Source organism: Heterocephalus glaber, unplaced genomic scaffold (genome assembly GCF_053883595.1).
Source record: "Heterocephalus glaber isolate CG9 unplaced genomic scaffold, H.glaber_assembly_v1.0 deba00001472, whole genome shotgun sequence".
Classification (NCBI taxonomy): Eukaryota; Metazoa; Chordata; class Mammalia; order Rodentia; family Bathyergidae; genus Heterocephalus; species Heterocephalus glaber.
Window position 1 is genome coordinate 83,738,808 of NW_028258315.1, and position 13,470 is coordinate 83,752,277.

At 35.7% G+C, this 13,470-nt stretch overlaps 1 protein-coding gene across 15 annotated transcripts in view; it reads left to right on the forward strand.

Annotated features, from left to right (window-relative positions):
- Nucleotides 1–3,807, forward strand: part of Satb1 (SATB homeobox 1) — a 95,242-nt gene extending 91,435 nt beyond the window's left edge. For 7 of the 15 annotated variants that reach the window (XM_013065363.3, XM_013065364.3, XM_013065365.3 and 4 more), the window contains one exon: nucleotides 2,085–3,807. In XM_013065363.3, the coding sequence (XP_012920817.1) occupies nucleotides 2,085–2,591 (507 nt within the window). In that variant the 3' untranslated portion in view covers nucleotides 2,592–3,807. Of the gene's footprint in view, nucleotides 1–403; nucleotides 2,045–2,084 lie in introns of those variants that run through there. The other 8 variants (XM_087182239.1, XM_087182242.1, XM_087182241.1 and 5 more) reach the window with 4 other exon arrangements.
- The last annotated feature ends 9,663 nt before the right edge of the window (nucleotides 3,808–13,470 follow it).

The window sequence follows — 13,470 nt, forward strand, 5'->3', positions numbered from 1 at the left end:
AAAATTAACATACTTTTCCCAACCTGGGTACTGTGTTCTTCTCCCCAACCCCAAAGTGGCAGGAACCCCCTTCTTGGACTTCTTGTTTGGAAAGTATGTTTGTCAGTGTTGGGATTTGTCTGTGAATGCTTAGAAATGTTTTGGTTTTCCAAAAAATTGGAATTTAAAATATCACCTATTTTTTAATTAATACCTCACTGCCCCTGAGGAAAAGAATTATTGCTGTTCTGTAGAGGAAGTTTGTAGAATCACAGTTTTATACCTTGGATTCTGTCCAGAGAGGGGAGGGAACCCTAACTGGACTTCTGCTTTAAACTCCAGCTCTCCCTTGATCTTATAGCAGTCTCCCTACACCCTCAGAGTGCAGTGCGGGGTGAGTCTCATCTGTTTGTCTTTCCTTTAGAGCCCCTCTCCCACCATGCTTGGGAAAGGAGAATCTAGAGGCGTTTTCTTACCAGGCCTGCCGACCCCTGCACCATGGCTTGGTGCTGCTCCTCAGGTGAGCGGGCACATTCCCTATGCCAGCAAGAAAGGGAGACGGGCCTAACACAAACACCTGCTCCCTTGGTCAGGATTTTCAGACATGCAAAGATAGTTAGCACAGCTGTGGCCAAAGACCTCTGTGCCGGCAGATCCAGCTTTGTGCTTATGTGTCCTGTCAATGGCTTGTCTCCATCCATTCATTCAGGGACCTCGCCTGAGAACAGATTCTGGGGCCAGGTAGTTTGTGGGACTCCTGTGGCCTCAGTAGCTTAGAAAGCATGTTCTAATTGAATGTGAGCTGTATAACTTATTTCCATCAAAAGGATGTATTTAGCTTTCTCCTCCCAGGGACCTTAAAATTCTACCCTTTGTTTGATCACCTACATTATTTCTTGCTATTGCTGTGGAAAATAAATTATGTACCTACATACAGATATATATATATCTACATATATATCCCACTACATATATATCCACGTACCAGAAAAAAATATCCTTGAGTATGTATTAAAGATAAAACTAATTGGAAAAGAAAATCCCTGAGGATATCAAGCACTAAAATAGTCGTGAAACCCTGAAAACTTTACTGTTTTAGCAAAAAAACAAAGAAGAGAAAGATATGTTAAGTAATAAAAATAGTACTTGTTTGGAAATGTAAATTATTTTTAATAAAATTTATGGGGATAAAAGAATGCTTAGGCATAGTACAAATTAATATTTTGTCATATATTCAGATTGATTTACTTTGCTGATAAGAATTATGGGTATCATGTATATAGTAGATGTATGTGTCACACATTTGTTATGTATCATTATGTATGGAAATCACAGCACATATACAGATACTAATTATGAGGAAGTGTATACACTAAATTTAAATCCTAATTGCATCTGAGTTTACTATAGACAAAACAATTTGCTAGCCGTTGTTTGGATTAAACCTTTGTTTTTGGTTAAGGAAAAAACATGAAAGTCAGCCTAGTGCAATTTGAAAAGGAATTGTGTGTATTTAATTGGAACTGTCTGATAGAAAATCCACAAACATGAGACTCTGAACCGTCCTTCGGACTTGTCAGACACAGTGCTGAATAAGAGCAGATGCTTTTCTTCTGTTCCTGCTCAGCATTTTAGACATCTGATGAAAGGGGGCAAAATACAAATTTCTTGCCCTATGGTTCTGTAGCTCACCTTTCTAAAATGTCTTTGAAATACTTGCTTCTCAATCTTCATTTTAAATCTTTGTCAATTATTTACATCAGAGTTTGCTCTGCTGTCTTTGCCTTTGATGTATATCTCATGGTGAAGTTTATGGCTCACATTTCCAGAGTGCTGAGGTTTCTCCTCTCCTGATCTCTGATAAGCAAGCACAGTAGCCCTAAAAGGTGTACCAATTTGTATCTTCCTACTTCATGTCATTTTGATTTTTTTTTTTTCCTGAATGCTGTGGGCCATTTAGCTAGCCTGACTTTCCACCCGGAATCTTTGTTCCTGGTAAAGAAGCTACTGTGTATGTGGAACTCATAAGCACATATTTTCTAATTCCAGGCGGCTTTGTGTGGGATGCCAGGAGAGCAGAGCTCTGATTGCTTTTTTCTTTTCAGCAGCAGCAACAGCAGCAACAGCAGCAGCCACCAGCGGCCCCCCCGCAGCCTCAGCCCCAGCCCCAGGCGCAGGCAGGCCCTCGGCTCCCCCCACGGCAGCCCACCGGGGCCTCACCCGCCGAGTCCGACGAGGAGAACCGGCAGAAGACCCGGCCACGAACCAAAATTTCAGTGGAAGCCCTGGGCATCCTCCAGAGCTTCATACAGGATGTGGGCCTGTACCCAGACGAGGAAGCCATCCAGACTCTGTCAGCCCAGCTTGACCTCCCCAAGTACACCATCATCAAGTTCTTCCAGAACCAGCGATACTATCTCAAGCACCACGGCAAACTGAAGGACAACTCGGGGCTGGAAGTGGATGTGGCAGAATATAAAGAAGAGGAGTTGCTTAAGGATTTAGAAGAGAGTGTCCAAGATAAAAATGCTAACACCCTTTTTTCAGTGAAACTAGAAGAAGAGCTATCAGTGGAAGGAAACACAGACATTAATGCTGATTTGAAAGACTGAGATAAAAGTATTATTTTCATTCAACAGTGCCACTGGTATTTACTAACAAAATAAAAGTCCACCTTGTATTTGCTCAGAAAACCTTTGTTGTTCATTGTTTGGCCAATGAATCTTCAGAAACTTGCACAAACAGGACAGTTGGGAAAGCATAGTACAGACTGCACTAAATGTTTTACTCTGTTCTATAAACTGCTTGGCAGTCCCAGGTGAAGCATCGAGGATTGTTTGGTATTAAAGTTTGTGTTCAAGGGGTGCACCACGGTGTGTACCCCATAAGCATGATACCAGAGATTTTTTTAAAAATTATTATTATTCTGGAGCCTCAGACAAGCATTATAACTTCTGTGATTATGATTTCCTCTTCAGTTATTTCTGTAACACTTCACACTGATCTTTGAAAACTCGCCCCTTATTTTAAAAAAGAAAAAAGAGTTTGTTACTCTATTGTATGTTACAAAAGAACTATAGACTGTGGAATGCAGTTTAAAGATGACATATGCCAACAAATGCCTTGTATTATATGGCACTGCCGTAATTCAAATTTGTTTTTATTTTGGGAATAAAAATTCACTGTAATTTTTTTTCATTCTCATTGTTACATAATTTTTTTAAAAAAAGGAAAAGAAAATGTGAAACACAATTTAGTCATTATTTATTTGTAGATCCTGCAGTGTCATGTTGTAATTAATTTTTTGAAAGTTTCCGTTAAATGCAATATTGCTTCTCTTGTTACCATACTGATTCTTTTCTATTTATAAATGTATTTTGATGGGCAGTAAAACAAAGTGTCTTAAAAGTTTTAAATAGAGAAAATGTGCTTTACACAGTTGCCTATAAAAAGTGCTCTATGTTATCCAAGCAATTCATACTATAAGCTTCACTCTTATTGTTGTATGCAATTTTTACTATCATGCAAATAAGCTTAGGTAAATAAACTAATAGATCACCTTAGAAAATTATGCAATTAATGTGAAAATAATTGATGTTTGCAATGTGTCTTCCTTTGGTTTACAATCAATTTTAAAGCTACATCTGTATAAAATTTCTGTATAAAGGTGTATTTCTTTTTTATGAGTTTATGGCTATGAAAACAGCTATTTTGTTACAGCTGGCTGTTTTTATAAGTGTATCACAATTTTCTTTATGCAGAAATGTTCTGAATAGGAGTGGTTATTGACTGTAACTACACAATTAAAATTGTTTGTATGGTATGACATAGTAGGGTTTGTCTGCTTATGTGAAGTAACTAACAAAGGATGGCCCTCATTTAGGTGCATGTTAATACTTTCTTAAAGATACTTTACTGATTTTTAAAAAGGACAACTGAAAAGTCACTTGAAACACTGTAAATTTAAATCACAAACACATGCTCATTTTTAATAGGTATGAATTTTATAGTGAAGATGATAACCTGTTTTGGGGTAATAACATTTTGCTTAATAATCAGGACAGTGAAAAGATTCCAACAAAAACATAAATCTAGTCCTTAGCAGTTTAGACTTGATTCACCTGCTTTTATTTCACAACCCTTCAAGTATGGCAACACTTCTCCTTAAGCTAAGGTGTATTTTTAAAGCTCATAAAATAAATAAATAGGGGGGAAATGGGAATTGTGTGTTAAAAAACCTTTCAGTAAGCATTGTTTTCAGTTGTAAATGGAGAAAAACTCAGCTCGGTTCACTGCATATGTCGTAACTGTAAGAACCACATGAAGAAAATAACATACCTGGAATTTCATCACAATCTTTAAAATTCCTGCAACATGAAACCTTAGTAAATATGATCACAGAAAGGATTCAGGCCAGTGTTGTAGTTACTGGTATTTTTTTGTTTGTTCTTTTCTCTTTACCTTCTGCTTCCTCCTCTGACAGCCCAGCAGATGTTAGGGGTATCTGGATTGCTGGAGATGTGGTTCTGCAACTGCCCTTTCTTTTTTTGCCTACCATCTCCACAGGCCCCAGTGAGCTCATTGGTAGGCAACTGGGCAGTTTAAATGGGATCATTGAGAACTCTCAATAAATCTTTAAAGTTCCATTTACTTTTGAAGCCCAGCTCCACTACTCTGAAGGCTGCTGATTTGTGGCAAACTACTTTGATTAAATGAGAAAAGAACTCTGTAAACTTTCCTGTTTGCTAGAGTTCAGAAGAGTAATTATTTGAGCCAAAGGAATTAGAATTAAAATAGTAACTAAATTTCATGTATTAAAACAAAACAGAAACTAGTATGCCATTAAGTTAAAAATTTATCTTCCTTCTTTCCCCTAAATTCCAGAGAAAATGCTTAGATTAGCATCAGGGAGAATTGACGTCTTCTTTAAAACCAGTCCAACACTTAACATAAGGCGTCAAATAGGAAGTTTAATAAATTTTTGGAAGAAGAAATAGGGTTGCAAGTACAATTTTACATTTTTGATAACCTAAATTCTTTTTGAAATGTTTTCAATGAAATGAATATATGTTAAAAAGTTTTGCTTAAAAAATTCTCACTTTTTTTTTTTAACATTTTAAAGTTGGCATGGTTTTGCTAGTTAGTGTAAGGCACATGTTAATAAACAATGATGGCCATGATAGAATGAGCAAGGTTGTTTTCAGGGAAGGCTTAGAAAAGATTTGTCTAAGTGATCATGTCATTTCCCCCAATGTCTTTTATCACCTTTGCCAGTCCTGCTCTTGTTTGTTGCCTGTGGCTATGGTGAAATTCCTTGAACAAGCTTCCTTGTGTCCCAAGTATTTCAGTGACTTTTAAAAGCTGGGCATATGACCTAGTGCTTCGTGCTGTTAAGACCTTAGCAGAGTCAGGTAGTTTACGGGTAATATTCAACCTTGTGCATCTGAATCTGTCATGGATTCCTTCACTCAGCACTTTGCCACTAATTTGTATTACACTCTGTGGCCATATAATACTTGCACATTATGCAAAAAATAATGTTGATAGTATCTTCTTGCCACACAATATGCAGAGTTGACACATAACCTTTGAGAAACCAAGGTAACTAATATGCGTGCCCTAGTTGTGTGGCACTTGATAAAAAAGTCTGTACATACTATATATAAGATGTGTATTGATTAGCATTTAGGCCTAAGGAATTCTGAGCTTAAGAGTTTTTTTTCCCTAAGTAGTGATAACTATATCTAACTGTGCTTACCTAAAGTACATAGCTTGAGTAGAAAACATTTAAATGGTTCAGTAAAATTGAGAATCCCATACATTCCATGATTAAATCCTGCCCTATTCCCTATTGTTAACATCTGGCTGATATTAAGGTCCTTGATTGTCATAATATTTTCAATAAATGAGATATTCTAAACTGCCTGGTGATATTTTCGAAGAGAGCAATTAAAATGTGTACACCATATAAGATAGCTGATAAAAATAGGACTATTGTCCTATTTTGTCAGCACCAGAAATGTGCATGACAGTGCGGGAAGCAACAGAAGTCCAAGATATTAGTCATCTAAAGTATCAGAAAATACTGATAATATAGTCTACCTTACAGTGTTTTTTTTTACTTTCTAAAGGGAAATATTGGATTGAGGGTTCAGAGGCAATCCTTTTAATGTAAATATTAAATAGTTGCATGTCTTCACAAAAGCTGAACTACAATCTATTATGCACATTTTGATAAAATACAAAGTACCCTTATTAAAGAAATGTGGAAGGTGAATGTTCAGAATACTCTACCTGTTTAACAATGCCATATGTTAAATAAAAATAGTTTGGAATTAATGTCTTAAGAGATAATCAGCATTTTTAAGCCTTTCTTATATTACTGTACTTATCTGGAATGAAAAAAATATATATATCCCAAACTTAATTTTATCTAATGAACACTATCAAAATTCAGTTGCAGCTCCTTGCTTTGTACCCACATTGTCTAAGAAGCCATCCTTTACCATCAGTTATTTTCAGCTACTTATGTACATAAACCATGATCAGAAGCACTTGGCTTGGGGCTGTTCCCTGACAACAGCTGAAGACGTGGTTGATGAGGAAATGCAGTAGAGCAGTATATTTGTTGCCTTGCAAAATAAACATTTGCAGAGCAACTCTAAAGTGATATATTTTGCCCCAAGTTAAAGTTTGAATATTATTTCTTTACTGTTAGTTGAATCAAAATATTCAAACAAGTTTTCATTACAGTGACTGAGTCTTTAATTCATGCCCTTACACCTACCAGAAAAGAGAATGATGTCCCACATGCTGCTCTAATTTTCCACTCATGAAAGAACCAATAGTATCTGCTTAATGAGAAGGTTGGAGAAAGTTCGAGTATTTATACATATCCATTAATTCATTACATATTCAGCAATGTGACACAAATGAGCATTTGTCCAGAGTGCAAACCTGTTGAACAGCATCTCTGTGGAAACAGGTTTCACGTATTCCACCTTTGTTTCCAGTTTTAATTTCTAAGTACAGTATCGGTTGTGCCCAATCTAGTACAAAGGTGTTCTGTCTTCTGAGGCCCCTTTACTAGCATTGTCCTCAACATGTTTAAAATGATAATAGCAACATCTGTAGAGTGTTTCATTTTACCTTGTTTAAAGCTCCCCTTTGCACTATGAGGTACTTAAGGCAGGCACTGAAATTCTTCAAAGACGAAGAAAAATTCAAATAGGTTAACTGATTGTTCAGCTGTTACATGGTCACATTATTCTCAAACCCAGCCTATCTTCAAATTTCTATTTTCTCCTTAGTAAAAGGTTTCTCAAGTGCAGAAAGAACTAATTGTAACTCAAAATTTTCAGAACTATACCATAACAAATGTAAAATGGATTTTGCTAATATGGGAAAGTTGATTATCAAAGTAATTCAAATCAAGCTTCATCATAAAATGTTAATCCTAAAATTCTGCTGTCCTGGTATGAGGTATACACACACCAAATATTTTTTTAAAAACAAACTACTATGAAAATTTTCAAACGGACATGAAAAAGTAGAGATAATGAACTCCCATGGATTCATCCCCCAGTGTAACAACTGTAACATTTTTCAGTTAATAAACACTGTATAAAACTTAAGATTAAGATGAAGCTAATACAAAAATATTCAACTGTTCAGTGCTTTTTGCCCACAATAATATTATGACGTCATCATGTTTTTGCAAAGTCATGAGATTTCTGATTTCTAGAGAAAACATTAAAACTTGAAGTTGTTTCTCAGAACACAGTTTTTGAAAAGCCAAGTTTTAGAAGAAGAACCTGTGAGGATTCCACAAATATTTGTCACATAAAAAAGAGACAAACCAGCCTGGGCTCTCTTTATTTATAAACAATACGTGCTTTCATATCATTGTTGAAACTAAAGTACATAATTTTCACTTATGCATAATAAAATATGTAATTAAGCAACATTCCATGGTGGATTAAAGAATTAAAAGCTTCAGGTGCAGAAAAGAATTTGTTGGCATTTTCCTTTTCAAGGTGGTATTTCGAGGTGTTACTTCTCATTTTCCTTTGACATCTTCTACACAAATAAATAGAAACAGGTGAGAAGCAGAGAAAATGAAGAATTGGCTTGACTACTTTAGATCTGCAAACCACTGTGAGGGAGAATATCTGCAACAAGCCTAAGAAAACTAAATTAAAAAGGGCTGAAATCTTTGCCTAGAGAGAAAAATAACATTTTTAAATGGAGTTTTGTGCTTCAAGAAATAGAAATCACATAATAAAAATTAGCTGTGTTTGGTAACTCATATATTTCAAACTATATTAAATTAATTTATACTCCAGTACAGAGTAGTAAGCTTATTTTTCAAATGAAGAAATTAATTAATAATCCTTTGCTATGGTGAAGTTAACAGAGGCATTTGGCATCAACCCTATTTTTTAAAGGATAACACATCAAATAAAATTAAACTAAAGTGTCAGAAGGTGTCAGGATTATTCTGAAAAAAATTATCCTACTGATCTAAGAAGAAAATAATGTTAGATGAAAATCTACACTTATCATCAGTAGGACTTTCTAGTGTCTATAAAGTTTTTCATGTAATGCTTAAACTACAAATAATAACCATGTAAGTTCAAGGAAATTCACTATCATGTATTACTCAAATCTTGCCACAGAAATATGGTGAATGAATGAGTTCTGACAATTTGCAGAAATGTTAGCCATAGTAGTGTGGAATGAGAACCACATTCCATAGACAATTCTCTTAGTGGTGCATTTTAAATTAACAAATATGAAGAGGTTTCTCGTAGTCTTTAAAGCATCATATCTGTTAAAAAAATTGTTCTACATCTAATTACAAAAAGAATTTGCTAAGACTTTCATATACACTAAAATAAAATAGGATAAAAAATTAATTCGGAAATTGGATAGAAAATAGTACATTGAAAAGTAAGCTTGACACACAGAAATGCGTATCATGAGATCCTATACAAGATTATATAATAAATTATATAATTTATTAAATGTACCAGCAAAAAATTATTGAGGTATATTTGATGTTTTAAAATATATGTCAAAAATATATGACATATCTGTATATACACAGGCATTGGAAGTGTAAGGAACATATCTATCATCCTGGTAGTAGTTTCCTTGTGTGCTGTTGTACTAATTTCTCCCTTTCATCCCTTCATCTATCACCATTCCTATAGAACCGCTAATCTATGCTCTTTCACTCTAGTTTGCATATTGTAGAATTGTATATTAATAGAATCATTCAGAATGTACTTACTTTTCTTAGGCTTTTTTCACTCAGCATAATTATTATAATATTCACCTTTGTTCGTTCCTGTTTATTGTTGAGGAATTGTCTTGGCCACTGTCTTTGTCCCTAGGAAAGACACCAACACTAAACACTCTCCAACTTAAGGGAGGAAAGGTTTACTTTGGCACACACTTTGTGGAGATTTCAGTCCATAGATGGCTGGCTCCAAGGCAGAGTCATGGAGGAGACGCTGCTCATGTTATGGTGGTGGGGAAGCAGAGCCTGAAGAGAGGAGCAGAGAAAGGAGAATACACCTACCAAACTGCCTCCAGTGACCGGTCTCTTCCAACCAGATCCCACCTTCAAGCAGCAAGCCAGCTGTAATAGCCCCGTAATCCCATAACCCACCAAAGCCCCACCTATGATAACATGGAGCTTTGGGGAGACATCTAGATCTAAACCATAACAGGAATATTCCCATTTATGGATTTATTGCACTTTGTTTATCCATTAAGTGCCTGATGGATATTTTAGTTTTTTCTAGCCTGGGGCTATTACAAATAAAAAAGCTATGAAGATTTATATGCATGCCTTTGAATGGACAATAGGCTTACATTTCTCTTGGGCAAATTCCTAGGAGTAAATAACTGTCTGTGGATATCATAGATACATGTTTAACTTCTTAAGAAACTGACAAACTTTTCCAGAGTGGCTTTACACTGACACCAGCAGTTTGTGAGAGTACTCATTGTTCCACAATCTTGCCAATACAGCTATACCTTGCTTCACGAACTTAATTTATTCCACCATTCTGGAAAAGATGGCCACATTTGTGTTCATACAGGAAAGATGACTGCAGTCATGTTTGTCACTCTGTGGCAAGTTCACAAACAAAAACAAAATTTTGCCAAACACAAGCATTCGTGAACTGAGGCACCACATTTATTTGATATGGTCAGGTTTTTTTTTGTTTGTTTGAAACATTCTTCTAAGTGTGTAGTGATAGCATTCTGATTCTAATTTGCATTTCCCTCATACATTGCATCTCTTTAATTGAATATATTTTCATTTGTTGATTTGCTATCTATATTTCTTCTTCTGTGAAGTATCTGTTGCTTTGTCCATTTTTATTAGATTTTTTCTTATTATTGAGTTTTCAGAGTCCTCTATTTTGTTTTGTTGCTCACTTTACCTTTCCAACAAACCATGCTATCCTGACTACTATAGCTTTACAATGTTTTAAAGTTAACTAGTCTAAGTCTTCTAAATTGCTACTTCAAAGCTGTCTCTGAGTATTTTCATTTCTTTCTTAATTTTAGATTTATCTTGTCAATTTCTACAAAAAAATCTCTGGATTTTGATGAATTCCAGAGATCATTTTGGGGAGAATTGGCATTTTAACAACATAAATTCTCTCTATATAATATTTTTCAAAAGAGTTGGAAAATATATTAACCAGAAAACTCTTTCATCCTCAAGTCTACATTTCACTTGATGTGTATAAAGAACTTAATTCACTCATTTCTACTAATTACCTTGGCCTAAAGCAGAGCATAAGACCAGGGATCTTACACCCTGTTGCTCAACAGTAAATATTCTATAAATTTAGAAAGTTATTGAGTAGAAACTTCACCCCTTCTTGATAAACTCTAGAAGTGTTAATATTCTTGGCAAAATTATTTTTGCACTAATTGCCATATCCATCTGCTCTGCGAGATTGATTAGGGCTGTGATAGCATTTGCTCTCCTGCAATCAGTGCTTCCCAGCCCAGCAGAAAGCTAGAGCGATCTTTCCATCCTGAGAAGGATGCACCACTGACAACGGCAAGCTTTTCCTTGGAGGATTCGGGATTAAACTGCACTTGGCTTGATGGCCCTTTGGGAAATAATTCAGTCAAGAGAGAATTCTGTTGAAGTAAACCAAGACCCCAGGGATTTAAACCATTCCTTCCTCTACAGAGACCCTCCACTATATTACACAACAGCTTTTTTTTCTGCAGACTCAGCTCGGTGGTTGGGTGCCATACCCTGGAAACATGTTCTCCTGACCGCTGGAGAACCAAGGACCGACAATGGCCCTGCCCTCCCCTCTCTCAACTCTGGCTCATGAAGCCTGCACAGACTGAGGAATACTGCCAGTGTGTCTAAGGGAAAGCAGCTGCACAGCCTAATTCTGTCTGGATTGCACCCAGTGTATATTTGAATTTTATTTATTTATTTATTTATTGCTAAAATTATACCTATTACAATATCCTCTGGGTAAAGAAGAAAAAGGAAACCACAGAAACATTTAGGATAAAATTTCACCTAAAAATTGCAACAACCGTCTGCCATGGCAGTCCCCCTCACACACTGTATCACTGCCCTGGACTTACAGAACGTGGGTCTAGGTAATGCAATCACCATGGCCAGACTGGTAAAGGACAGCAGCAATTCCCACAGGCTTGACTGTTCATAGATGCCTAAGTGAAGGTGAATTTCCACTAGACGAGAGAGAAGTGAGAAAAATAACAAAGATGATGGAGGTAAACGTTTTTATGATGCTGAATTTGTACAATTGAAAGGATTGCTAGTTGAGATTTTTTGGATGCTTATTTTTTTTTGTAGTAAAATACTTCTTTTATAAAATGATGTGATAAACTATGAGATGACCATTTGTTTTCTACTGTCTTTATGTGGTTCAATTAGAACCTTACTGAGGCCACCTCTGAAAGTTTTTGTTTTGTTTTACACATTCATGAAATTCAAACCCTACACACCCTTGAATTTTACCAACAGTTCTCAAATCCCAAAATATCCAGGGTTCCATAAAAGTAATCAGATATAATAATCATGCATAATCATAATAAAATAACTAATTATACAAAAAAACCCAAATCTCAAAGTCAGTGTAAAAAAATAAATCATTAAGGGATAGAGAAGAGCAAAGGAGGAATAGATTGAGCACAGAAGAGTCTTAGTGCAATGAAACTACTCTGCATGATATAATAATGATAGATATGTATCATTATAAACTTGTCCCAAGTCACAAAAAGCACATCTAGCATGAATCCTAACGCAAATGATGGGCCTAGATTAAAATGTGTCCATGTGGGTTCACCAACTGTAACAGGTGCCCCACTTTGGTGGGGGTGTTGATGCTGAGGAGGCTGTTCACATGCAATAAGGAGGTCAGGATGTAGAGAGGAACCCTCTGTACCTTCCACTCAACTTTGTTACGAACCCCAGAACTGTTCTAAAAGTCTAAAGATATTTTAAACCCAACTAAGTTTGAGTTGATATAAGTTGCCAGCAAATAAAGTTTTGAAGTTTCTCATGATGATGAGAAGTAACGAACAATTTCTGGGTTTAAAAAAAGTAGACTTGTCACAATTGCTATATTCCAAAATGGAGTTTTACAAATACAGGGTATGTTTGCTTTACTCACTTTTAGAAAAAGGATTGAAATGGAGAAGAATTTATGGGTGTTACTGTATAAAAGACCATTTTAAAAACCACCCTAAGCACTAAAAAAATGTTATATAGACAAACATTGAGATTACAGACACATTAGAATTACCCAACTTATTTTTGTGGTTCTGTGGATGGAGCCCAGGTCATGTGCATAACAGGCAAAATGAGCAATTACAAACATGCTTGGAAGAAGTAAAAAGAGTCTCAGCAAAGGAGTAGAAGCTATAAAGAACCAAAGGAAAATTTTAGAATTGAAAAGTGAAAAAACAGAGTGGACAGTTTCAATAGCAGACTAGAGGAGACAGAAGAAAAAATAGGTGTAAAACAAGATAGAACCTGAATCTGAACAAAAGAGAGAAAGAAGCTAAGCAAACAAACAAGCAAATAAATATTCAGAGATCTGCAAGATCTACCATTCTTGTCATGTGAGTACTAGAAAGAGGAAAAAGAAGACAAGGCTAAAATAATAGCTGAAAGCTTCTCAAATTTAGCAAAAATCATAAAACTACAGATTTCATAAAATGAGCAAAACCCAAACATGATAAACCTGAAGAAATCCATGCCAAGTCAAACTTCTGAAAAGGATAGTCTAGGAAATTATCTGTAAACTGCAAGAGAGCAACAACACCTTACATATAGGAATAAACACTTTGAAAATTTTTCAAGTACACAAAGTAAAAAACTGTTGCACAGAAGTTATGGAGGGGTTAGCGAGGGAAGGAATCCGGTTATAAAAGAGAACCATGAGGGCTCCCTGCAGCAATGGAAAC